The 27191-nt window shown below is 40.3% G+C and overlaps 1 protein-coding gene across 2 annotated transcripts in view; it reads left to right on the top strand.

The window, feature by feature from the left end:
- Positions 1-26374, top strand: part of TMEM242 (transmembrane protein 242) — a 63381-nt gene extending 37007 nt beyond the window's left edge. Inside the window, exon 4 of one of the 2 annotated variants that reach the window (XM_030556648.1) lies at positions 26132-26374. In XM_030556648.1, the coding sequence (XP_030412508.1) occupies positions 26132-26173 (42 nt within the window). In that variant the 3' untranslated portion in view covers positions 26174-26374. Of the gene's footprint in view, positions 1-12916; positions 14090-26131 lie in introns of those variants that run through there. The other variant, XM_030556642.1, reaches the window with a different exon arrangement.
- The last annotated feature ends 817 nt before the right edge of the window (positions 26375-27191 follow it).

Raw genomic sequence — 27191 nt, 5'->3', positions numbered from 1 at the left:
TTTGACCTCACTCCTGTCCCTGTTCTTTTATTAGTTGTCCCCCGAACTCAGTGGGTTCTGTGGTCCTGTGGGTCCTCCCCTTAGGCTGGGGGGGGATCCTTTAGCAGTGGGCGGGCTTTGCCCGCCCACTTCCCAGACACCCAATAGATACAGTATGTCACAACTTCTCAGCCATGGCATGTAAGCCTCATGCCATATTAAGCTGTAACCCTCACAGCTTTTGGAGTAAAATTCCTTTTGCTTCCTGATTCAGCATCATTGAAATCAATGGGTGTTTTGCCATTGACTTCAATGGAAGTAAGATTGGTGCAGAAAGACTGACATTTTGCAGTAGCATTTATTGTTTGCTTCAAGGGAATAATATGTACCTTCCAGATTTAAGTCTCTGCTCCTTTTGTTTTAGAAAAAACAAGATAGACATTTCTAGTATTTTAAGATACAATTTTCTTTGATTTCTCTGAACCTGAGAAAGGAATAATTTTATAAACAAATAAAAAATATATATATCTACACTTGGAAAGAAAAAGGAAAAAAAAAAAGAAATTCCTCTCTTTTACCATTGCTCAGAGTTAGATCTCTAATCTCTTTTCTGATTTAAAATAATCTCCAAAATCATCCGTTGCTATAAATGTAAGGAAGTATGACTTTATATGTATAAATACAAACGTCCAGACTAAAGCTACCAATGCTACTACAAGAAGTTAAATATATACCAACAAAAATTCGTCCAGACAGAGCAACGCTTCTAAATTTTTTTGTGGTATATGTCATCTACCCTCTCATTCAAAATTGCATGGACTCTCTCTCTCATTTGCATAATATCCTGTGGCAACTACAGCAATTGTTTACATGGAAAGGTAACATTAGAGTGTCTTTATGTATTTGTATCTGTTATTGTGATACACCAGCTAGAAGGAAACCTAGAATCACCTGACCACCCAGCTCTCTGCAGTGCGCCAGTACAATTTGAGAAAAAAGCAGAGTGGATTTTTTTTATATCAGAGTAATTTAAATCACTGTTTTTAATCATTTAAATTAGCAGGCAGGAAATCCTCAATTTTAAGCTTGCTCTGATTTATATTTTTTAGTTATTTTCCTAAAGAAAGATTGAATTTCAAATGGTCAGTAACCGTTAAAACATGTTGATTTGCAACTAAATATAGCCTTTACACTAAATTTGGTACTTCTTTTTGCCAACCAGGAGGATACACTATATCTGTACATATTTATTTAAGTAGTTATATAGCTTAACTTACATTTATTCAGATTCTTTACATTTTTATGTTAGAAAATGGTGAATGATGAACTTTTTATTTACTAGAATTAATGTTTTCACTTGCAATTTCTGTCAAGCTGAATTTGGACAGCAATTCAAATTCAATAAAAATGCACAAAAACAGCACTTACAATTTTTTTAATTAAATCTACTTTAAATGTGCTGGATACATAAGAAAAATGTTTTATCAAAAAGTGCATCAAAATATGTTTTGGATTTAAAACTGATTATTAAACAAAGGAAGTTCTTCTTTCTGTAGTTAGTGCATTAAAGTGATGGTTTCTGGTCACCATGTCTTTCATCTCACACCTAGTTTTTATACATAGTTTGGAAGAGGAAAACCAGCTTTTCTGCTTATTCAACTGCCAGTTGGTTTCTTGACTTTGACTGTACTATTCATTATTCACTGAACTATTTGAATAAAATGAAATGAAGAAAATATTCTTTCTGCACCTGCAAAAGAGGCTGGTTTAGTGCTTCAGCAAACTCTATGCAGGTGTTTGGCAGTGACTTCCACCAGTTAAAAGGTTTGACTTTCTTTAAAACTTACCAGCAAACGTGTACTACTTGATATTTTTTGTATTTAAGTGGTTTTAATAGATTATAACTTTAGGCCTTAACATACATTGTAAATTTCATATTTAATTGTAAATAGGTTTGTGTTTAAGAGATAAATCTGTATTTAATTAAAATTTTTAAAAATACATTTTTAAGAAAATCATCGATTTTTATCTACTCTGGTTAGAAGATAAAAATCTAATCCTTCCAAGCTTTTCTACTGGTAAATGTTGGTAAATATTAATTTCTCCATATACATGCAACCCAATGAAAAAAATATTTTAATTGATAATCTAAATTTACAGATAGGCAAAGTTAAAAAAAAAAAGTATTAGGCTTGTAAATTAACAGTAAAAACAGGTATGATTTGTTGATTTGAGGATATTTACTTGGTATATTTTGACATGCGATGTTGACAATTAGTGTTTTAATGGTTTATAACTTTTTGACTCTCAATATCTACTGTCACTTAATAATTTTCTGACATCCCCCAGTAACTTCCCACAACTGTGAAAATGCAAATAGACAAAAATCTAAAAAAATGCTTAAAATAAGCATTGATATTATCCATCAAAATTATAAAAAAAAAAAAAATTTGAATTCTGCCAAGCCTAAATATAGAGTGACTTTGAGGAAATTTTAAAGCCAGGACAGCTTCATTTTCATTGGGATTCCCTTTACAAAATAAATTTTCCTCCCTCTTCATGAATTTTAAATTTTAAAAGAAATATATTAAAGTAATATAAAGTATGGTACACGTATATTAATTTACGATCATGTAAACAATATGGCTGAGATTCTGGAAACACTCATGCTTAACTTTATGCACTGTGAGTTCAGTTGATTTCAGTGAGACTACTCATATTGCATAAAGTTAAGCACACATGCAAGTCTTTGCAGGATCAGTGCATTATACCCTCCTAAAGGTTAGAATTCTCTCTGCTTCTCTGCATAAACCTGGAATACATGATCCAGAAGACAGGTTAATAAACATTCCTATGACAATACAGAATAGAGTAGTTAAGATTAAGTATGATATGCTGCCTAGACTGACCCTTTAGATTCTATTTTCTTACACCTGTAATTTTTGAATAATTAGGAAAGATTTATGGTACTTTTCCAATCCAGCATGAGAGCTGAGACTTTGAAAAAGGGCATTTTTCAATGCTCATTTTAGATGTCATTTTGCACATTGGCATAAAATCACCCACAATGAGTGTTCCACTTTACCTAGAAAATTAGAGAATTACCTTGAGCTAGCAGGCTGTCCACTCTGCTCTGACAATATTTGGAGTGGCTGCTGCTTGTCATTTTCTAAGAATAACTCACTATTTCTGTATGCTCACCAAGATTTGCATTTGCTAACTGATATGACCGCAATAATTTTGAGATTTGGGGAAAGGCAGTAAGAATAACATCACTCTGTGATTCTCTTAACAAATCCAAAGCCTCTGAATTCAGTATAGGGCCACCTCTCTCATCTGTATGTCATATAAAATTGAGTAAGGATGATTAGAATATAAGACGTATGCATACTGTATTCTGCTGCCAGTCACTATTCTATTTCAGAGTATCTAACCTCATTTGACATGGAAGCTAATGTAAGCAATTTTAACTGGCACAAGTACTAAAATTGAAAACTAATAATCCTCAGAATCTAGGTTGCCTTTTATGAATGTCAAACATTAAAGAGAACATTCCTTTATGAATCCTGGAATGAAAGTTTTTCAGAGACGCTCCACCCCCACCCTCTTTCCATTCATTTTAATATGAACGAACCCGTTAGTGCTCTCTGTAATAGTACGATCCCCATTTTTGTAGGACGTTCTGACAACAATGTACATTAAAAAGACATTTATTTAATGGAAGATCTTTTAGGTCCTCTCTTTTTTCCTCAAGATGAGATCATTAGGTTAAGATAAAAAAAAAGTTATCTGTAGCTATTAGAGATTATTTAATGCAGTGAGGTAGATGAGACCCTTTTAGAAAGAAGCCTGACAGTCAGAGGTGGAAAGTCACTGCAGTTTTTTTGGTAAGAGAAAACAGCATCAGGTTTTGCAATATCTATGATAAAAATATAAAGTTCAGTTGCATGAAGTTCACTTCAGAGAGCTGTCTCCAGGAACTAAGTATGCTGGGATGTTAAATCAGGGAACGTGGTACAAGTTGTTCACGTATGGTCAGGTTAAGAAAGACTATGTTAGAGAGGGGCCTGTGATAGTGAAGCTAGAAGAGAAATGTACAATACATTCTATTGGTGTTCAGTTTACTAGACTTAATTGAAGATATCATTGCAATTGAACTATGTGCCCTAGTGTTGCTGACAATAATAAAGAGCCATTTCAAAACATTGCATAGCTCCGTACACTGCACATTAGCTTTTATTATGAAATTAATTTTAGTTTGAGACTATTGGTATGTATTGCCGGAATGTGGAAGGTAAAGATCACTGTGTAATTTGTTAGGTTAGGCTTTGCTAGGTTAGGTTCCCACCTGAAGAGCAGTGATTTTTAAATGAGAAGAAGAGGGTTTAGATATAAAGTAAAAAGCATGTTAGTCACCTCAAAAGAGCAAGTAAAGGCATGGGGCCCAATTCTTGGTATCAGTGGTACAAAGGGGTTGTACAGCTGGACTGACCAGCCCCCTGAACATTTCCTCAGCATGGGGGAATCACTGATTAATGTAGAGCTGGCTGTATGCCATCCGGGCCTCAGCATAGGGGGTATGGCTGGTTTATAGGGGTCACGGCCAGAGTACAGCAGCACTACAGTGATCCCCAGCTGCTCACCAGCCCTTTTGGCCAATTGGCAGTTAGATGCAAGTCAGAGGAGCCCTGAGGCTGCTGTCAGTTACTTTGGGGATTGAACTGAGTCCTGTGCCAAGCATAGCTGGGCCAGACGAGACCCACTGCCACAGCCAGACTCTTTCCAGACACAATTCTAGTTTCCACACATAGGGGGAACCTTCCCCACCCCCAAAATAGTTTTCCAGCCAGTCCCTGGGATACAGCTCCCAGGCACTTTTCTCCTTTGCCTCTCTCAGTCCCTCCTGCTTCAGGACCTATTGTAGGATTCTTCTCTGCTCTTTTAACTGAGCACTGGCTCCCTGGTCTCACTCTCTGGAAGCTCTTTTTCCCCAGCAGGTTCCTTCTGCCTCCTGTCCCAGGAGACACTGGCAGCTGCTCCCAGAGAATTTCCTACTGTTCCTGTTCCCCCTTCTTTACTGATTGCCTGGCTCTTTATAGCTGCAGGTGCTGCCCTGCCCTCTTAATTGGCCACATTAAGAGTATCTGTTCTAGCACAGAGGAGCTGGACTTGCTTCATTTAAAGGGTCTAGCCACCTTGTGACAGTCTCTGACCAGAAGAGCTTAAAATTTAAGTTAAAGTTCAGAGGTGGGCAAAAAATATTGGAAGAGAAGGGACAAAGATTACAATAATAAGATTATTCGGTCACTGAGATATGCACATCTTGGTTCCTTTACATCAGAGGGTTTGTTTTCTAAGTTATTTCAATTCTGATAGGGAACATGGCTGAAGTAAGTTTTATGGGGAGACTTGAGTGCAGGGTGAAAGTGCTCTGTATATAAGTTTAGGAAGAGCTTTCCAGCATTGAAACAGGCACAGAAGTGGAAGTGGGAGAAGAGAGCATCAGTGGTGGATGGCAGGGACAGGGGAAATACATTATTAGGTAAAGAACCCCAAAACAAAACACAATTCTGCACACACAGTTTTCTTCCCAGGAAGGAGAGAGAGAAAACAAACCACTCATGACAAACATTAGCCACATTGCTTAATGCACTACTGAAAGTTGCCCAGATAGTACAGTGATGAAGGTGGTTTAGGAAATAATATTGTATACTATCTTGTGAATAATACAGATATGAAAACTTCTCAATAAAAGTTAATAGCTGTGATTGTCATAAACAGATAGCTAAGGGTTAATGTCTCTTTCACCTGGAAAGGAGTAACCTGAAACACCTGACCAGAGGACCAATCAGGAAACAAGACTTTTTCAAATCTGGGTGGAGGGAAGTTTTGGGTGTGAGTTCTTTGTCTTGTGTCTGACCCTCTCGGCTATGAGAGTGATTTTTCTAGCTCCAGCTTTCTAATCTTCTGTTTCCAAGTTGTAAGTACAAAGATAGGAAGACCATAGGTTTATATTGTTTTCTTTTGTATTTACATGTGTATAGTTGTTGGAATGTGTTAAATTGTATTCATTTTGGATAAGGCTGTTTATTCATATTTCTTTTAAGCAATTGACCCTGTATTTGTCACCTTAATACAGAGAGACCATTTTTATGTATTTTTCTTTCTTCTTATAAAGCTTTCTTTTTTAGACCTGTTGGAGTTTTTCTTTAGTGGGAATTCCAGGGAATTAAGTCTGCAACTCACCAGGGAATTGGTGGGAGGAAGAAGTCAGGAGGAAAATCTCTTTGTGTTAGATTTACTAAGCCTGACTTTGCATACCCTCTGGGTGAAGAGGGAAGTACTTGTGTTTCCAGGACTGGAAACGGGGAGGGTGGAGTCCCTCTGTTTAGATTCACGGAGCTTGCTTCTGTGTATCTCTCCAGGAACCCAGGGAGGGAACACCTGGAAGGGAGAATGGGGGGAAATGGTTTATTCCCCTTTGTTGTAAGACTCAAGGAATTTGGGTCTTTGGGGTCCCCAGGGAAGGTTTTGGGGGGGACCAGTGTGCCCCAAAACACTCTAATTTTTTGGGTGGTGGCAGCTTTACCAGGTCCAAGCTGGTAACTAAGCTTGGAGGTTTTCATGCTAACACACATATTTTGGACGCTAAGGTCCAAATCTGGGAAATATGTTATGACAGTGACATCTCTACTTCAAGCAAACTGCCGCTCTTTAGAAATGCTGTAACGACATAATATATTGTTTACTATTTAAGTGCCAACAACAGGCTGGACACTGTACCAGTCACAGAATATTATAGACAATTTCTCCTTTGAAGAGCTGACAATTTAAAAGATAATATGGAGAAGACAAGATGCAGTAGTAAACTTTCAGGAGAGATTAATTTGGAGTTATAATTTATTATCATCATCATCATCGCCGCCACCACCAATGGCATTACAGAACAAGTGCGCTTATAGAAGGGATTGGAAAGCAGAGAGACTGGTAATTTTGTGCAGTGGGATGAGAAGAGCATTTTATGCATGGGGGTGGCATGGAAAAAGGCATCGAAGCTGCAAAGAAAGGAGGCAAAGAATGGGACATTGAGTCTAGCATCACTGGAAAAGCAATATGATACTGTAGATGAGAAGCACAACAGATCTGTGATGGTCCTTAAAGGCAAGAAAAAGATGTCGACAATATTCCAAATTTTATGTTCGGGTGTGAGGAAAAAATTGCTTTCCCAGGAAATGAGTTCCCTTTATCTGCAGAAAACAAACAGACATTCAGCATTCTTAAAGCCACAGCCATCACAAGAGATTTAGTGCTTTCTGGATAAATACATAGTTGTCAGAATAGGCCTTAGTTTAGGATGAAAAGTACTATATAAATATACATTTTCTACAGAGAGAAGTCTTCTTTAAAGAAATAGGACATTGCTACTGCCCTGCAAAATTTGCCATAAAATTAAAGCACTGGTTTTCAATCTTTTTTTCATTTGAGGACCCCTAAAAAGCTTTCAAATTGTGGTGCAGACCCCTTTGAAAATCGTAGGGTATGTCTACATTACGAAATTAGGTTGATTTTATAGAAGTCGATCTTTAGAAAGCAGTTTTATACAGTCGATTGTGTATGTCCCCAATAAGCGCATTAAATCAGCGGAGTGTGTCCTGAATACCGTGGCTAGCGGTGCACTGTGGGTAGCTATCCCACAGTCCCCACATCTCCGCTGCCCATTGTAATTCTGGGTTAAGCTCCCAATGCCTGATGGGGCAAAAACATTATCACGGGTGGTTTTGGGTTGTCATAACATTTCTTCCCAGATCTGGACCTTAGCGTCCAAAATATGGGTGTTAGCATGAAAACCTCCAAGCTTAGTTACCAGCTTGGACCTGGTAATTGCTGCCACCAGCTAGGAATTATACAGTGCCTAGCTCACTGTGGTCTTCCCAAAACCTTCCCTGGGGGACCCCCAGACTCAGATGCCTTGAGTTTTACAACAAAGGGAAATAACCCCCTCCCCTTGTTTCCTTGTTACTTCCTCCCAGGCTCCCCTCCCTGGACGACCCTAGGAGATTCCCTGCTTCCAGTCCTGGAAACACAAGTACTGAGAGATCTAATCTCTCTTCCCCCTCACCCAGAGGGTATGCAAAGTCAGGCTTAGTAAATCTAACACAAAGAGATTTTCCCCCTGACTTCTTCCTCCCACTAATTCCCTGGTGAGCTGCAGACTCAATTCCCTGGAGTCCCCACTAAAGAAAAACTCCAACAGGTCTTAAAAAGAAAGCTTTATATAAAAAGAATGAAAAAAGGACATAAAAGGATCTCTGTATCAAGGTGACAATATACAGGGTCAATTGCTTAAAAGAAAAATGAATAAACAGCCTTATCCAAAAAGAATACACTCCAGCAACTACACACATGTAAATACAAAAAAAAAACAATATAAACCTATTGTCTTACTATCCTTGTACTTACAACTTGGAAACAGAAGATTAGAAAGCCTGGAGATTCCTGTGGTCACTCTCAGAGCCGAGAAAAGAGAACAGACCAAGAACAAAGGACTCACACCCAAAACTTTCCTTCACCCAGATTTGAAAAAGTCTTGTTTCCTGATTGGTCCTCTGGTCAGGTGTTTGGTTCCCTGTGTTAACCCTTTACAGGTAAAAGAACATTAACCCTTAGCTATCTGTTTATGACATGGGTACATGTCATCAGTCTCCCTTTCCTCCCCCTGTGAAAGGAACGGCAGACAATCATTTTGCGCCTTTTTTCCTGGGTCACCCGGGCGGACGCCATAGTATGGCAAGCATGGAGCCCGCTCAGCTCACCGCTGCTGTTGTGAGCATTGTAAACACCTCGTGAATTACCCTGCAGTGTGTGCAGAACCTGGCTAGGAGCCACCAGCATGAGGACGAGTGTGTAGAGCACATGGACACAGACGTTCCAGAAAGCACAGGATGTAGCAATTAGGACATCATGGCTGTACTGGCCGCGAATGCATCCTGATTCTTCAGGGCAAATCAAACATTAAACACAATTGCTTTTAACCCCTGTAGTGTAGTTACAAATGTGCACTCACCAGAGGTGCCTTCTCCGGCTTCAGGGTCCGGGAACCCGCCTTGGGAGGGTATTGACTCCAGGTTGATGAAAAGCTCCTGGCAGCCGAGGAGAATGGATTCTCTGCTTGCCTGCTGTGCATTCTCCTCCTCTTCCTCATGCACAAAATCCTCCTACCTGTTGCGTGAGACACCCCCTTTGCAGGTATCCACGGACAATGGTGGGGTAGTGGTAGGGTCCCCCCTTAGAATGCCATGCAGCTGATCATAGACGCGGCATGTATGGGGCTCTGACCCGGAGCGACCGTTTGCCTCTCTTGTCTTTTGGTAGGCTTGCCTGAACTCCTTAACTTTCACGTGGCACTGCTTTGTGTCCGTGTTGTAGCCTCTCTCCACCATGCCCTGTGCGATTTTGGCATATATATTAGCATTTCTTCTGCTGGATCGGAGTTCTACCTGCACAGATTCTTCTCTCCATACAGCAATCAGATCCATCTCCCGTTCAGTCCATGCTGGAGCTCATTTGTGATTCTGGGACTGCATGGTCATCTGTGCTGCTAAGTTCGCCAAACAGGAAATGAAATTCAAAATTTTACAGGGCTTTTCCTGTGTACCTGGCTAGTGCATAGGAGTTGAAAGTGCTGTCCAGAGCGGTCACATTGGAGCACTCTGGGGGTACGTCTACACTATGGGATTATTCCGATTTTACATAAACCGGTTTTGTAAAACAGATTGTATATTTTGAGTGCACGCGGCCACACTAAGCACATTAATTCGGCAGTGTGCGTCCATGGTCCAAGGCTAGTGTCGATTTCTGGAGTGTTGCACTGTGGGTAGCTATTCCGTAGCTATCCCATAGTTTCCGCAGTCTCCCCCGCCCCTTGGAATTCTGGGTTTAGTTCTCAGTGCCTGATGGGGCAAAAATCATTGTCACGGGTGGTTCTGGGTAAATGTCGTCATTCCTTCCTTCCTCCGGGAAAGCAACAGCAATCATTTCGCGCCCTTTTTCCCTGGATTGCCCTGGCAGACGCCATAGCACAGCAACCATGGAGCCCGTTCAGCTTTTTTTTTTACTGTCACCGTATGTGTACTGGATGCCGCTGACATAGGCGATACTGCAACGCTACACAGCAACATTCATTTGCCTTTGCATGACAGCAGAGACGGTTATCAGTCGTTCTGTACTGTCTGCTGCACCACTGTAAATTGGCAATGAGATGACGGTTATCTGTCATTCTGTACCGTCTGCTGCTATCATGAGTGCCCCTGGCTGAGGTCGGCCGGGGGCGCAAAGACAAAAATGGGAATGACCCCCTGGGTCATTCCCTCCGTTATGGTATCTAAAAATAGAGTCAGTCCTGCGTAGAATATGGGGCAAGTGTACTAGAGAACCAGTGTATCAGAGAACCAGAGAGCACAGCTGCTCCGTGTCAGATCCTGCAGAAATGATGAGCTGCATGCCATTCTAGCGGGTGTCCCTGCAGCAACCCCACCCATTGCTTCCCTCCTCCCCAAACCTTCCTGGGCTACCGTGGCAGTGTCCCCCCATTTGTGTGATGAAGTAATAAAGAATGCAGGAATAAGAAACACTGACTTGTTAGTGAGATAAAATGGGGGGGACGCAGCCTCCAGCTGCTATGATAGTCCAGGCAGGACATGAAGTGGTGTGGGGGAGAGGAGCCCAGCATCCCGCTGCTATGATAGTCCAGGCAGTACAGAATCTTTTCTTTACACATGAAAGGGAGGGGGCTGATGGAACTCAGCCCCTAGTTGCTATGATGAGGACGGTTACCAGCCGTTCTGTACCATTTATTGGGAATGACTGGGAATCATTCCTATTTTTACCCAGGCGCCCCCGGCCGGCCTCACCTGAGGCCAGCCAGGAGCATTCACGGGCTCATGACCAGGACGGCTATCAGTCCTACTGCACTGTACCGTCTGCCACCGGGGATGGGAGGAGAGAGGATGCTACTGTTTACTGCTGCAGCACCGTGTCTACCAGCAGCATGCAGTATACATAGGGTGCCATATAAAAAAGTCAAGAAACAATTTTTCCCCCTTTTCTGTCATGGAGGGGGAGGGGTGGTAAATCGACGAGATAGACCCTGAACCTCCCCGGACAATGTGTTTGACCCTACAGGCAATGGGAGCTCAGCCAAGAATGCAAATTATTTTCGGAGACTGCGGGGACTGTGGGATAGCTGGCGTCCTCGGTACACCCTCCCTCCCTCCATGAGCGTCCATTTGATTCTTTGGCTTTCCATTACGCATGTCACGCAGCACTGTGCTGTGGACTCTGTATCATAGCCTGGAGATTTTTTTCAAATGCTTTGGCATTTTGTCTTCTGTAACGGAGCTCTGATAGAACAGATTTGTCTCCCCATACAGCGATCAGATCCAGTATCTCCCGTACAGCCCATGCTGGAGCTCTTTTTGGATTTGGGACTGCGTCACCACTTGTGCTAATCAGAGCTCCACGCTGGACAAACAGGAAATGAAATTCAAAAGTTTGCGGGGCTTTTCCTGTCTACCTGGCCACTGCATCCGAGTTCAGATTGCTGTCCAGAGCGGTCACAGTGAAGCACTGTGGGATACCACCCGGAGGCCAATACCATCAATTTGCGGCCACACTAACCCTAATCCAATATGGTAATACCAATTTTAGCGCTACTCCTCTCATTGGGGAGGAGTACAGAAACTGATTTAAAGAGCCCTTTATATCGATATAAAGGGCCTCATTGTGTGGACGGGTACAGCGTTAAATCAGTTTAACGCTGCTAAAATCAGTTTAAACGCGTATTGTAGACCAGGCCTGAGATAGCTCCCAGAGGTCAATACTGTCAAATTGCGTCTGCACTACCCCAAATTCGACCCAACAAGGTTGATTTTAGCGTTACTCCCCTCACCAGGGAGGAGTACAGCAGTTGATTTTAAGAGCCCTTTAGGTCAATGGAATGGGGTTGGTTGTGTAGATTCATTGCTTATAAAATTGACCTAGCTCAACTAAATTTGACGTAACCTCGTAGTGTAAACCAGGGCTTAGACTGTGGACGCCCAGGGGTCTGTGGACCACAGGTTGAAAACCACTGAATTAGACTAACCGTGGAGATGGTGACAACAGGGTTACGACAAATACAGATTTGATTGTACTTATTGTTATTTTGATATGCAATGTATGATACCAGATTATATTTTAATCTTGCAGCAGACATTTTTATCCATTGAAGCTTGACTCTGTAGACAGGGATAGGAATTTCAGATCTAAATTTTTCTTGCTATTGCTGTACACTTTACATGCTCCCCTTAAAAAATATCAAAACCAGGCTTCCTATTGCATCACATATATTCACATCGTAGGATCAAACAGAATAAAGTTATGTAATATAATTGAGGGATTTTGTATACACTTTTTAGAGTCCCTGATTCATACTTATAGACTACCAGGCTTTCATTAAAGTGTCTTTCTCCCATTAAAATGTTCTTATCCTTTCTTTCTTTCTTTCGGAGGAATATGCACTACAGTCAAAATCTGTACTCCTGCCATTCAAGTAATTGCCCTTCTTCCCCCAAGTAAACATTGTTAGTTATATTATGTCTATGTAGTGAATCATTTGGGAGCAAATTATCTAAGGAAGACAGTCTGGACAGTCTTGCAGAGTTATGAACCCATAGGGTTGTCCTTAGATATGTTTGTTTTCTGGCTGGTTAATTGAGATTAAAATGTCCACAGGTGGAAAGTCTTTGATTTTAATTGCTTTTGGGGTCTCTCTCTCTCTCTTCCTCACCTCAGGCAACCAGATTTTGTTGAGTAACCAAAGGTTGCGAGGTGTATCTGTCTTGATCTGTTTCCTCTACAACAACTGCTGACTAATTTAATATTTTAACCTCCCTTGCAGATGAAAGAATTTCGTAATAAAATGCAATCAATATTTCCAGCAATTCCTAAAAGTGCAGAGCACTCAGTCGAATGGGAAGACTTACTGAAATCCAAATGAAAGGAGCAGAAAGGATTCAGAATTGAGGGAAAAGTCCGTCTAAAAAAATAAGAAAATCAGACTGATTTGAACGCATGGAAATGAGCAAATTAGTGACTGTTTGCTGAACATGGGGACGGCAGTTATTATTTTAACAGCAAGAGAACTGTTATGTTTTTGCTGTTACTTTTTGAGCATTGTCATGAGAGCTAAATTATGGAGAAAAGAACCTTATGGGATACCTTGAAAGAAGAATATAACTGTTTGAGAACGTGTTTCAGTAAAACAAAAATCAAACAAGAAACTGATCTTGAGTGGACATTTACAATAAAATACAGTTGCAAACTCTTACCCTCTCTTGCTTCTTGGATAAAATTCTAGGTTGTTTGGAAAATAAGGAACAACAGTAATTTCATTGACATTTACCTGTCTTATTAGGAATAAAGGGGGCTGAGTCCATCACATCAGATCAGTTAATCTAGTCTGTAGCAAAGGCATGTAATGGGTTACCTCAGTTTCTGAGGATAGAGGAGATAACTGAACAATACCTATGGAGAGAGGGCTGAACACATCCAGCATACCAAGGATATACAGGAAATACCTATCTGGTGTTCTTTATAAAGTGAAGGATGTTTTCTCTATAAAAAACATTTTTTGAATCATTGTCTATTTTTTTATTGGGACTCTGTAACAACGGGTCTGATAGCTTGCACGAGAACCTGTCATGAAAATGAAGATACTATAAAACAGTGCGACGTCCGGTCTGCCCTATACCACAAACACTTTTCAGCTAAAACGCCATGTGGGCAGGTATAGCTTTTAGTATCTGTGTGGTTCCTATGGCTCTGCTACCTGATGAGTCCTAAGTAATGTGTTATTTTTCATGCTGAAATGATCTCATTGTATGGGTCTAAGCTAAGAAAGAAAAATGTCTAATTCAAATGTATTTGCATAACTGTAGATCTAAAACAGTTGTAAAAAATATTTTTAATATGTAAATTCTTCCAGTGAAACAATCTCCCCAATCAGTTATCAGATTTCTTGTATTAATTGCTCACGGTCCAATTAGCCAGCCATCAGGTTTAATAAAGTACTGTTGAAGTGTAACCTTTGTGTTAAAACCTTTTCATTTCTAGGAAAGAATATTTTTAAAAAATCATAAAGGTCAAATGAATAATAGAGTAGCATGGTTTCTCATTGTAATATACCACAAAGATATTATCTTTGAAGAAACTGAAGTGTAATAACTGACAGCATTTAAATAGCTTACCTTATGCATTTCAATATTAAACAAATCATGGTAAATGCACTCTTCAACCCACATCCAAAGATGGCATTATTTCATTATTTCTGTTAGTTCATATATAGTATTTACTAACTATATTATTGCCTAATGCTATGGCAGCTTGGTGCTGACTTGCCAAGATTTAACAAGATGGATGTGCCATTTGCAAAGCCAAAGACAATCAAGTGCTAAACAAAATAACTGCATGTTGCATCATGTCCTTAAGATGGCTAGGCTCTGGTTGAACTGCATTCTTGCTTCCACACAGCTAATAACGTTCTTAGGAATATACCTTCCCATATGTGGTAGCACTTCTAAGGTCCAGAGTCCACCACAGATCTTAAGAAGCACCTACACTCTGGATAGACTTCTTTGGTGTTCCTAAATTCAATAGCATTTATTACTTCTGTTCTTCTAAGCCCATAGCAGTAACCACAGTGTTTCTAAGGCCTGGTCTGCACTACAGGGTTAGGTCAATGTAAGCTGCCTTGTGTCTGCTTAGCTGTGGAATTGCCTTCAGTTAAATTTGGCTCCCGTAGACACAAGTGCCTCTCTACGCCGATTTAGAAACACCACTTCCCCAGGCGACATATAGCCATGGTCAATGTAAGTAGGTTGACACTGTGTCAGTGTAGACACAGCATTGCTAACGTCAATTGTTACCAGCTTTCAGGAGCCATCTCACAATGCCCACACTGACAATACAATTGATACAAACACTCCTTGTGAGGTCACACACCGCTGACACCAGGGAAGTGTGTACACACACAAGCGATTTAATTATTGCGGTGGCTGTATGCTGATATAAATTAGGTTGATATAATTTTGTAGTGTAGATATGGCCTAAGCCTACAAGCTCCACATATATCACTTTCAGAGCCATTTTTGAATATTTCACAGTATAAATACTAATATATATCAGATTTTATTAAAAACCTGGGAAAATCTACCGACAAATATTTAAACTAGAATTGAATTATATATATAATGATCCAGCAATCTGGTACCACAGTCTTAGGATATTAAAGCTAATATCAAGAGAAACAACTACTGAAAATGAAGGAGTACATAGTTCAACTTCTTAGACCATCCATTTTAGGGTTCCCTCCCCACTCTGAACTTTGGGGTACAGATGTGGGGACCAACACAAAAGACCCCCAATGCTTATTTCTACCAGCTTAGGTTAAAAACTTCCCCAAGCCGCAAATCTTTTTCTTGTCCTTGGACAGTATTGCTGCCACCACTAAGTCATTTAAACAAAAATTCAGGAAAAGGGTCACTTGGAGTCCCTATTCCCCCAAAATATTTCCCCAAGCCCCTTCACCCCCTTTCCTGGGGAGGCTTGACGATAATATACCAACCAATTGCCTTTAATATAAGTACAGACCAGACCTTTTATCTTTAGGACACTAAAATCAATCAGGTTCTTAAAAGAAGAATTTCATTATAAAGACAAAAGTAAAAGAAGCACCTCTGCAAAATCAGGATGGAAGGTAACATTACAAGGTAATAAAAAGATTTAAAACACAGAGGACTCCTCTTTAGACTCAGCTTTAAAGTTATAAAAAACAAGAATAAAACTCCCTCTTAGTATAGGGAAAATTCACAAGCTAAAATAAAAGATAATCTAATGCATTTGTTTGCTCTTACTTACAATTTTTGTAATCTTAGATAGATCATTTTAGGTATGTTTTTAGGAGATGTTTTTCCTGCCTGGTCTCTCTCTCTTTAGTGGAAACAACAAAGAGAGCACAAACAAAACCTCACCCCCTAGATTTGAAAGTATCTTCTTTCCTTATTGGTCCTTTTGGTCAGGTGCCAACCAGGTTATTTGAGCTTCTTAACCTCTTACAGGTAAAGATTCAGTACAGCTGCTCAGGAGGGATTTTTTGTTACTTGTAGCTGTATGTTTATGACAACCCCATAACTCTGCATCATTTATTCACATTTTGCCTAATGCAGCTTTGCTTGCAAGGAAAAGTTTGGGTAAAAAAAACAGAGAGTGCATGATTTGTAAATCAGATTCCAATCCATGTCAAAAATGTGGATTACTCATCTCTTTTAACTTATGCTGTGGCTATAATCCACTGGATATACATGCCACTCTTCCTATGCCATTTTACTGCTTTTTGTTATCACATTTAGCATGGATGCTACCTGAAACCATAATAACGTCTCAGAAGGCTTGCATACTTCTGCACAAAAATAGGAGCAGGAGGGCAAGAATTACATCAGTGTGGCTAAACAGAAAGGCTCAAGAGGTTATTCAAACCAAACACAATTTGAAAAAGCTAACACTAGTGAAGCAAATAAAAGGGAGCATAAACTGTAGCAGGCAATACATAAGAAGATAATTAGAAGGGCTAATGGATTTCAAAGAATATGTAGCTAATGGTGTACACGCAAACAAACAAACAAACAAACAAACAAAAAGTTCTTTAAGTGTCTCAAAAGCAGGAAGCCTGTGAAAGAATTGATGGGCCCTTAATGACCTGATTTTGGCACCTTCCACTGATTTAAACCAGTCATGAGTGCTGAGCACCTCTGCAAACTTAGGCCATGAAAATACACACAGAGCGGACTGGCCCTTGGTTTTTAAGGTTTCATTCAAAAGCCCCCAGAGAGTTAAATGTGTGAACTTCAGTTAAGGCTGAAGAGCTGAATCAACACTGCTGAGTTTGAACCTGTTGCTGTGGAGATTCTAGATGTCTCAAACCTGATGCGCAGGCCAGTAAGCAATCCCATCTGGGTAAAATGGTCTATATTAGCATTTGGAATTAAGCTGACGGAAATTTATTTTATACCAGGGGCATATTGTTAAACGTCCCCCCCTCCCCCGTTAACTAATTTAACAGCTACTGTTATCCTTTATGTGAGCACCATCTATGTATTGTGTTCTGAATTTTCCTGGCTATGGAAGAGCAGAAATTATATGGAATTTCAACTTTGCTTTATTGTCATTATTTTGGGCAGAGTATGACAAACAATCACATTTATCGCCTGGAGCACACAATCACCCTATTAACCAGGAAGACATTTTTCACAGATTTAAAAAGGAACAAAGCAGATATTATCTCCCCAAAAGCAATCCATTTCATGGGTGCTGAGTACTAGAAACATAAAAAGGGCTGAATGAGACAAGGTATTTCCCCTTTACATCCAAATTAAGAGGGATTTTAGTCAACAAGGCCCATTTTAGGGGGTTAATCCTGAAACCCTGAACTTGAATGCACAAAAGAGCTTTTGTAAAATGCAGAAGAGAACTTGGTTTGAACTAATTTTTCCATGCATACAAAATACAAATTTTGTTTGGCCATTTATTACTACCAAATAGGGTTACTGTTAATTTAAGTTTCAAGAGAACAGGTCAGTTATTCATTAGACTGGTAAGTAGGCCATTTGGCCTTGTTTCATCCTATGTGTTTTTCTGATAATCCAGGCGATGGGGAAGGACACAATAATTAATAGTTTTAGTATATAAAACAATATTCCTCCTATGGCTATCTAGCCCTAGACCACAAGAGAATGGTGAAAAGAATTAAGGAGAGACAGAACCAACCCTGACTGTAACAAACTATATATATTCACTGCCCAAAACTGTGTTGAGTGCCTGGTACCTTCCAGAATGTGAAGTGCATCAATACTTAAAAACTTTGCAAAACAGAAAATAATGCATTACAGTAAAACAAATTTAAACCTTTGAAAAATGCACCTTAACTCTGCCCTCCTGGAGTTGGCTTTGGGCATGGGGACTAAACCAAGCCTGAGCTATGCCAAACAAAAATCTGCTATTTTCTGTGTTGTGTTCCACACAACGCTATACTGTCATGCCTTCTCATAAAACCCTGGCCCTCCCTCTGCTAGGTATAGCTGTATTGGATCTGAGATTAGGTGCAGTGAGTCGCCAGAGGTTGCACTGACATCTGAGAAGTGCAGCTGCAGCTAGAAGAATCAGGATGTGTTTTTCCTAGGCTGTGCTATGTAGGCTGTCCAAGTAGATGGACACGGGCATCTCTTGACTGTAAAATCTATGAATGTATGAAATTTTTTTGGCTGCTACAATGGCTGAAACTGTCACTTCCAGAGGCCAGCATTCCACTACATATGTCAAGAAAACCAGGGAAGATAAGAGAGCTTCAACCCTTTTTTAAAACTTGCATGTTCTCAGTGCCCATCAGAACTCCACATCTGCATTGGCATTCCCACAGTGCTTGCTCCGTCTTCTGTACAGTACTGTTGTCCTGAGGAGTTCTAGTGGTTGGGTGGCACACATCTGTCTGCCCCAAATGCTCTGTCAGGACTAACTGAAGACGATGGCCTGGAGGGAATCCCTCTGACAAGGCTGAATAGGTGTTACCATCTGGCAGGACTTTGGTGGTTTGCCTGGAGTAGGTGAAATGGTTGAGTCTAGTCTAGTTTATATAAGTTCTTACATCACCCTCATCATAAATTTAGTGTTTGCTAAGCCTGTCCTAAACCCAACCTTTATTCTAGTGCAGAGACAAACTAAGTGTCACCCCCCCCTCAACACACACACTGTTCCTGTGCACTTTTCACACTATCCTCCAAATGCTCAGGAAGGGTGCAGTCCTATGATCTCACAGGCAGTATGTCATTGCTCGAAGAGGAGAGAGTGAAGCTTATGGTAGTTAATCTCAGGAACTCCTTGACCAAATGACCCCAAATTTGCACCATAAACTGTAACACAGCCCCTGTTGTGGCATACCAGTTTTCAAGACAATCTCCTTATGCACATGGCATGTAGTGCAATTTGAATTTGAAAAGCAGCTTCAGGGAGGGGCATATCTGAGGCATCCCAGACCAAATTACTCCAAACTTGCACTACTAATTCTACCCACTGACCCTGATGAGGTACAGCAATTTTCAAAACAATCTGGGTATGCCTAAGAATTTTAGAGCACTTTGAGGTACCAGTTCCAAATCTTCCAGTACCTTCTTGGCTGATGCAGACAGAGGGTAACTAATGTGCACAACACATTTTCAGAAAGCTATCAAGGAAAGGACTCAAATTCTCAGTACATAGGTGTGGCTCAGCTCCAATGGCCATAGCACATCACCCTGAGTCACCTGGCTACTATGGTGGCTGGCTGCCTGCAAACATTCTGGCTTGCTACAGAGTTCCAGTTCTGCTGCACACATGCAAATAACTTTCTCTAGCACATCAGGTTGTCTCAAACATCACTGGAAAGCCTGAATAACTTTTTAAATATTGCCAGACACTAGCTCAGATCAAATCTGAGGAGGTGATACATCAGTTTGGGAAGAACCAGAGACATTCTCTCAGCCCCAGGCATGAATAAAATAAGCTATACAACCCATAAAATGTTGCTGTCATGATAGTTTTTTGGGGAGGCTATTTCTGAAATCCCTTGCTTAAATGACCCCAAATTTAGACCATTAACCCTGCTCCAAATCCTAATGACGCATAGCAAATTTCAAAGCAATCTGAATATGCATGTAGATATTAAAGCACTTAGGGAAAAAAATCAGCTGTTGAAGGCTCAACCTTAATTAAAGTGGTGCTACCGTGCCACTCTAACATTGTAACTGCTTAGCTGTGCAATGGTTATGCCTTGTTTTCTATGTATTTCACCTTTAGATCTCAAAGGACTCTGAAGACACACTTCTTGTGTATGTTCAATGCAGCATATCACATGAGACACACCCTGCATCCTCTAACCATGGAGACATTGGTTCTTACTGGTATAGTTCTCTTAAACTAAATTAAAGACTATACTGACTGAAAGCATCTATTTGCTTTTTTTATATATGGAAAAACATAACAATACATAGAGTGAGCAATCACTTCATTTTAACAATCTCTCCCACGATTTGTTAATCATCTCCTGGGCAATAGCACATTTTCTGTGAGCGTTTAAGAGTGAGATACGTTGGTAGTTGGTGAAAAACAGGAAATGGAGGTGATCCTTTGCAGTGTATTCATTTCTGCTGCATTATGCTTCACACTTAATTTTGAATTTTACCTTACTTGTAAAACCACAATGGAAACCTTTTTTCATTGTTTTGCTGACTCTTTCCATATAGGATAATTCTGATTTCAAGCCTGCAAATTCTTATCCAGTGCAACTGATCTTAATTTACCTGTTTCTCTTCAATGATGCCTCCATAGATCTTGACCACCTAGATTAAAGTAGGTTTGTGACTTCTCTCCTTCACCTTACTTGTTGGCTAGGAAACTATTTGGATAAAGTGGACTGAATCAGAGGTTCCTTTCTTCAGACTATGGACCAGACTATTTGCTCAGTTACATGGTCTATTGTTTGATATTTTGATCATTCATCTCAAGAACAATCTGTGGATGGGGTATGCAAAAAAAATCTGGGATCCAGTCATTTAACTCTTGCAGAAGAAACCCACACCACTTTCTTGGTGAGTGTCTGTGTTTTGGCCTTTTAGCCCTTAACTTCATGCCTCATTAATAATAATAGGAGATATACTTATCTCCTAGAACTGGAAGGGACCTCAAAAGGTTATCGAGTCCAGCCCCCTGCCTTCACTAGCAGGACCGAGTACTGATTTTTGCCCCAGATCCCTAAGTGGCCCCCTTAAGGATTGAACTCACAACCCTGGGTTTAGCAGGCCAATGAGCTATCCCTCCCCCACTGCACTCCATATTTTGTTCCCTGTTAAGTAGTGTAATTGCCATTCCCACACATACACTTTTACTTTGCTTTCCCTCCTTAATTTCCTTTTCCACCCAATTTAATATAAAAATAATGGCCACGATTTTCAGTAAGCGACAAGTGATTTTAAGTGTTTTGATTCTGAATGTCAAACTTGAGAAGCCATAACAGGGGCTAATATTCAGAGAAGAGTGCCCAGTACTTTCTGAGAAGTAGGCTCCTGCAAAGTGTTTCAGGTTGGGTACTCAAGTAACTGAGGCACCAAATTAAGCAGCCGAAAAGCTGCTCTGTATGTGCCCACTCCCAACACGTCTAGGGTTAGTGAGGTTGAAAAGCAGCTATCAGCCAGGAATGATGGGGCCCCACTAGCTTGCAGACATTTTCCATGGCAGGCAATAGAGAGCATGGAGTGCAATACAAGTCCTGCAGACCCCTCTAAAGGAGCACAAGCACCTGTTCTGGAGGACTCAGTCTGAAATCCTGATGCCCCCCCACTCCCTGTTAGAGGCTCCCCCTTGATTCTGCAGCTCTCCATAGTCCCTGTGCAGGGTGTTCAGATATTATGGTGAGGGGAACCTCAGTCAGACAGACAAATGGGACAGGATCCAGTCACAGGGAGACGAAAAGCCCCTTTTTGAACCCTTACACTATATGTTCCGATCCCCCACAGCTCCTGACCTTAGGAATGGCCAAGCAGCTATTCCATGCTCCCAACTGTGCCTATCTGATTGTCCTCAGGATCAGATAGCAGAGAGCTCTGGCACAAAGCTCCCCAACACAGAATTAGGGTCTTCGACATTCTCTGCAAATAGTTACAGATTTACCTCAAAGACTTCTGCACATAAATCCTTAGGTACATGATTTAGTCCTCTCTCCCAATCCCTCTTCAGGGGAAGAGAAGTAGCTTAGGCAACTCCCCACCCTGCCTTCAACCACCCAGATCCCTTGATTAACTGAACCTCCCAATGTCTGAAGGTTTCAGGCATCTCTAAAGACTCTCAAATAATTAAGGCTCTACTGCATTTCAAAGCTAACGATTAGCTGAGTAAGCCATCACCATAATGTCTGACTGATGATGTGATCAATTAGGGATGGGGAGATGAGTTAAAGTAGAGTAACTGGAAAGGCTAATGATCTCATACAGAAGAACTTTTTCATCTGTAGCTTCTCTGACTGCATGATTAAAAAATAAAACTAGCGAAGAAAGCTTAAGGTTCCACACTGCCTTCAGTAAGAATGAATCAATATGAAATACAAATCCATTAAAATTAGTTACTGTAAGTGACTTAGAAAAATTCCAGGTCCAGGTGTTTAACTGATATGCACAAAAATGTCTGCCCTAATAACTGTAACTCTGTTTGATATGTATGAGGCCTTTAATATTTTATAACAGTGATGGTTGTGCTCAGTTAAAGGCAGCAGCTTAAAAAAAAATTAAAATCCCAGAAAACACTGTCTTCCAATTCAGCATTATATAATATTTCAGATGTGATACACACTCATTTGAAGGCTTTGCCACCTGGTAACATTAGCATCATCTAGAAAAGATGTTTCATCTAGAAAAGTTGGTTTTAGATAGATAGATAGATAGCTAATAAGTATTAATGCTTCTTCTGAAACAAAATCAGGAACTGAATAGGAAGAGTGTTATAGAGAAAGACATTGGGGAATACATTTCTTAGCAATCACACAAATTCTCAGTGAAGCCTAAGCAGAAATGCACGGAGTATCAGATCTTAAGAGAATGTAATGTACTCCAGAAATGGTAGAGATCCTGCATCCTAATATATTCAATATTTTCCTCTGACATAAACTTAAGGATTATTCCATATATTTTACTCTATCTCTGAATTAATTTTGGTTGGAAACCAGTACACATTAATGGTCAAATATGACTAAACTCCAGCTCACTTCTTTTCTTAGGTTATTAGATGTCTGCTGTGAGGCAGCTTTGTTGCAGAACATCATTTATAACAGCTTTGGCTAATGTGTTAATATTCTTCCATCCTGCACCACTGTATAAGACATGCTCAGAGCTTAAAAAAATAAACCTAAGCTTAAAGCGGCATAATCATGTAGTTTGGATCTAATATTTTACTTAATGGCAAATGCTGCCATTCTTAACTGCTGCAGTCAGAGTTTGCTTAAGTAAAGATGGCAGCATTTAGTCAAAAATATACTCCAGATTGTAGATTATATCCTGAGGTGTGTGGAGCTCAGCCTTGTGTGTTGATTTTTAATAGCTATCACTCCAGCTTTCAATAATGTTTTATATAATGGATGATCTCTAATTATAGCCCCAATTTCTCCTGGCCAAAGTTCACAAATTGAGGGACCTCCAGAGCTTGTCACTTTAAGACCAAGCATTTGCTAGATAGACATAGATTCAAGTAGAAGAGAACTCATTGAATCATACAGGGCCGGCCCACCACATTTTGGCACCTGAGGCGAGGGGCTCAAATGATGCCCCCAGACTCTCTCGCTTGGGCCAACATTTGAAAGGTCTCAATTCTGCCTTCTTCCTGTTCTACTCCTCTCATGGTACTGCTCTGTCACCTACCCCAATAAAGGAGAACTAACAACTTAAAATGCCTTGTTCAAAAAATTTAAGTAACACAACTTTCAAATGCCTGAACAACAAATGTAACTTTTCTTGTCTCCATAGTAAACACTTGCCTTTATATTTGAATGATCAAAGTGGTACTTTCCATGCCTTCTTGGTTACAAAGATTTGAACTGCTTCCTGAAAGTCCACAGTCTGGGCCAGCTCGTGCTCTGTTGAGCTGGTTGCAAGGCCAACCATCCTCTCCTGTGTCATTGTGGAGCTGGTAGCAGGGCCTGAGTGAGGGAAGATATCAGCATCTTAAGGGCCTAACAGGCTCCTAATACTTCAGTTGACTGCCTGTTCTCCTTAAGGGGATTCAGGGAAGCAGCAGGAAACAGGAAGCTCCCTGCTGCTCCTGGGGGTACTAGAGAGGTACATAAGAGGCTCCTCCTCCTCTCTCCCCCTAAAGTCTTGCTGCTTTCTGTTATTCCCTCTCAGCTTTACTCCTGCCTGCCTGTTATGTCTCTTGTGCCCTCCTTCCTCCAGCACAGCACTCCACCATCTCTGTGCATCCAGAGCAGAGAGAATACATATGCAACAGCAGCAGACACAATTTTCTACACTCTGGGTCCTAGTGGCGCCCCCGACAGTGTGGCACCTGAGGCAGCCACCTCAGTTTACCTCATGGTAAGGCCAACCCTGGAATCACAGAACTGGAAGGGACCTCGAGAGGTCATCTAGTCCAGTCCCCTGCATTCAAGGCACGGCTAAGTATTATCCAGACCATCCCTGACAGGTGTTTGTCTAACCCGCCCTTAAAAATCCCCAATGATGGAGATTCGACAACCTCCCTAGTCAATTTAATCCAGTGCTTAACCACTCTGACAGGAAGTTTTTCCTAATGTCCAACCTAAACCGCCCTCGCTGCAATTTAAGCTCATTGCTTCTTGTCCTATCCTCAGAGGTTAAGAACAATTTTTCTCCCTCCTCCTTGTAACAACCTTTTATGTACTTGCAAACTGTTATCATGTCCCCTCTCAATCTTCTTGTCTCCAGACTAAACAAACCCAATTTTTTCAATCTTCCCTCATAGGTCATGTTTTCTAAACCTTTAATAATTTTTGTTGATGGTGGCTAAAAGAACATGTAAGAGAAAAATGGAGATAAAGAGTGTGATGGGTACCATTTGTATTACAATAAAGTGTATGTGTGGGGGGAGAAGTAGATGCTCTAAGTACATGCTCCCCAATAAATAGATTTAAAAACTGAAATAAACTGTTGAAGCCGTATGTGTACTTTGCTAGTTTTAGTTAAATAGCTTTGTCAAATAGTAGACCTGGAGGAGACGCATTCCCTCCATGTCTGTAAGTCTTTTTTTCTCCCCTACAAGTTTCTCTCTTTCATCATCAGGCCTCCTCTCACTAGCGATTTGCTGCTGAGGATTTGGTCCTATCCATTCAGAAGTTCTCAATCTATGGCCTGTAAACCACTGATGCTCTGAGGAGCACATACTGGCGGATCATGGAAAGTGGCCTGGTCACATAGGATTGGCTCCATTTTAACAAATACTCAATTGTATTAAGAAATATTGAAAATATATTATATATTTTCCTGATATTAGTTTTCCATTTAAACCACTGCAATTGCTGTAGTTGCCACAAGGTACTGCCCTACTGCAGTTTGAAGGAGCTGGTGCATATGTTTATTAATGGGATACAAAACCATCTCTGTATTAAAATGATGAAAAAAGTTTGAGAAACCCTGTATGAGCTTGTTTTTCCATTAAAATAACATTGTAAAGGAAGGCGGCAACATTCCTTGGCAAACTAAATGCATTTCATTGGAAATTTATTCCTGAAAAATACGACTGTATCGGTAGCATAGCATTATGTGCAAGTTCCCTGGGAACCTTTGCTAAAAATACTGCCATTTGGTACAATCTAGCCCCTTTCACAAGTAAAAGCAGCAAAGAATCCTGTGGCACCTTATAGACTAACAGACGTTTTGGAGCATGAGCTTTCGTGGGTGAATACCCACTTCGTCAGATGCATGTCATGTCATGCATCTGACGAAGTGGGTATTTACCCACGAAAGCTCATGCTCCAAAATGTCTGTTAGTCTATAAGGTGCCACAGGATTCTTTGCTGCTTTTACAGATCCAGACTAACACGGCTACTCCTCTGATACTTTCACAGGTAAAACCCTTGTTCTTTAGAAGTATTTTTATGATCCCTAAGTCTCAGACAAGGATGATTTAGCTACATCTATGTAAGAATGAGCTCCAACTGAGATAGAGAAGTCATCCAATGCTCCCTTGAGTCTGCTGACTAAATTTTAACAAAGGAACTTCCAAGAGCAACCTCCAGCACATCACAGCACCTGGCTGTGTTACTGTACATTGGCTAACTGCAGAATCCAGAGATGAATGTGTATATTCCATCCACAATAAGTAAATAACTCTTCTCTTCAGTTTGGTGACTGAATTTAAGAAAGGGGTTCTGAGAGCCCCCTACAAGCAGAACTCCTTCCTGAAATGTTTATAAAATCCATCTTTCAGGACAAATGAATATATTGTGAATGGCAGGTTTTAAATATTTCCCAGCACACTAACGCAACACAATCTCTTTCCTTCTCACCTACAGGAGGCTCTATTACTGAGCAATGAAACAATGTCATGTGTTTAAATTTCTGCAAGAAGGCATAATGAAGATGTACTCCTCACTCCACTGAGAGTCTGATACAGCATCTCTTCAGAAGTACAGGATCTGTGCAGAAGACCAGTGAAGCCTAATTTATCAGAATATAAGTCTACAGAAAAAGGGGAGTGGGGAATGGTGGTGGAGTACAGTGCTAATTGTTAGGAAGTATATGAAAAATAAATCTGAACAAAACACCAAAACATGCAATGTTGTCCTGTAATACGTTTGAAATTAACTTTTACTTCCTGTTTTATTTTAAGTTGCTATGCTGACAGTCAGTCGTATTCTTCTTATTATTTAAAAATAGCCTCTTCATCCTCAGCATATGTTCAGGACTTTCAATATGTATGTTCTGTAATTCCCCATAACGCTAATAATGTGTCTAGTAATGTCAGGTCCACGAGTTTTCTTATGTTACTTCTACAATATCTGTAGCATTCCCCTTCAATTCTGAATATAAAACATCTTCAGGTTTCAAATGCTTAGAGGGAATGATTTTCAGATGTCCTCATAAAACAGGCTTTGCAGCTTCCCTAAAGGGCAACAATTATAATCCCTTGGGTCCGCATCCATTCTAAAATATTAAACCAAAGCCTTACCTATCTCAGCCATAACTCCAAGATCTTGTAAAAGACATCTGTTGCCCTGGTTATATTACATTATATTAACAAAGGATTTGGGAGTAGAATTTATGCCTGCCCCTAATTGCATCTGATACAAAATGTAGTTTTACCACTGTTTCACATCAATTAACCAAAGACAATGCACCTGTTACAATGTGGAAACAAGCAAGTGAAAATATAGAAGAATGTCATTTTCCCACAATGCCAGACAAATATATATCTTCCTCCATGTTCATCTAGACTATGTCCACAGACACTCAAGATTTAACACCTCAGTGTTTTTAGATACATGAGAATTTAGTTGTTTCCAAAGATCCACCACTTTTGGGTTTCCTAAAATGTGTGCGCCCCAGAATATATGTGCAAAAATCATTGCCCCT

This window comes from Gopherus evgoodei, chromosome 3 (assembly GCF_007399415.2).
Source record: "Gopherus evgoodei ecotype Sinaloan lineage chromosome 3, rGopEvg1_v1.p, whole genome shotgun sequence".
Taxonomy (NCBI): domain Eukaryota; kingdom Metazoa; phylum Chordata; order Testudines; family Testudinidae; genus Gopherus; species Gopherus evgoodei.
This window is presented reverse-complemented; position numbering and strand designations above follow the sequence as displayed.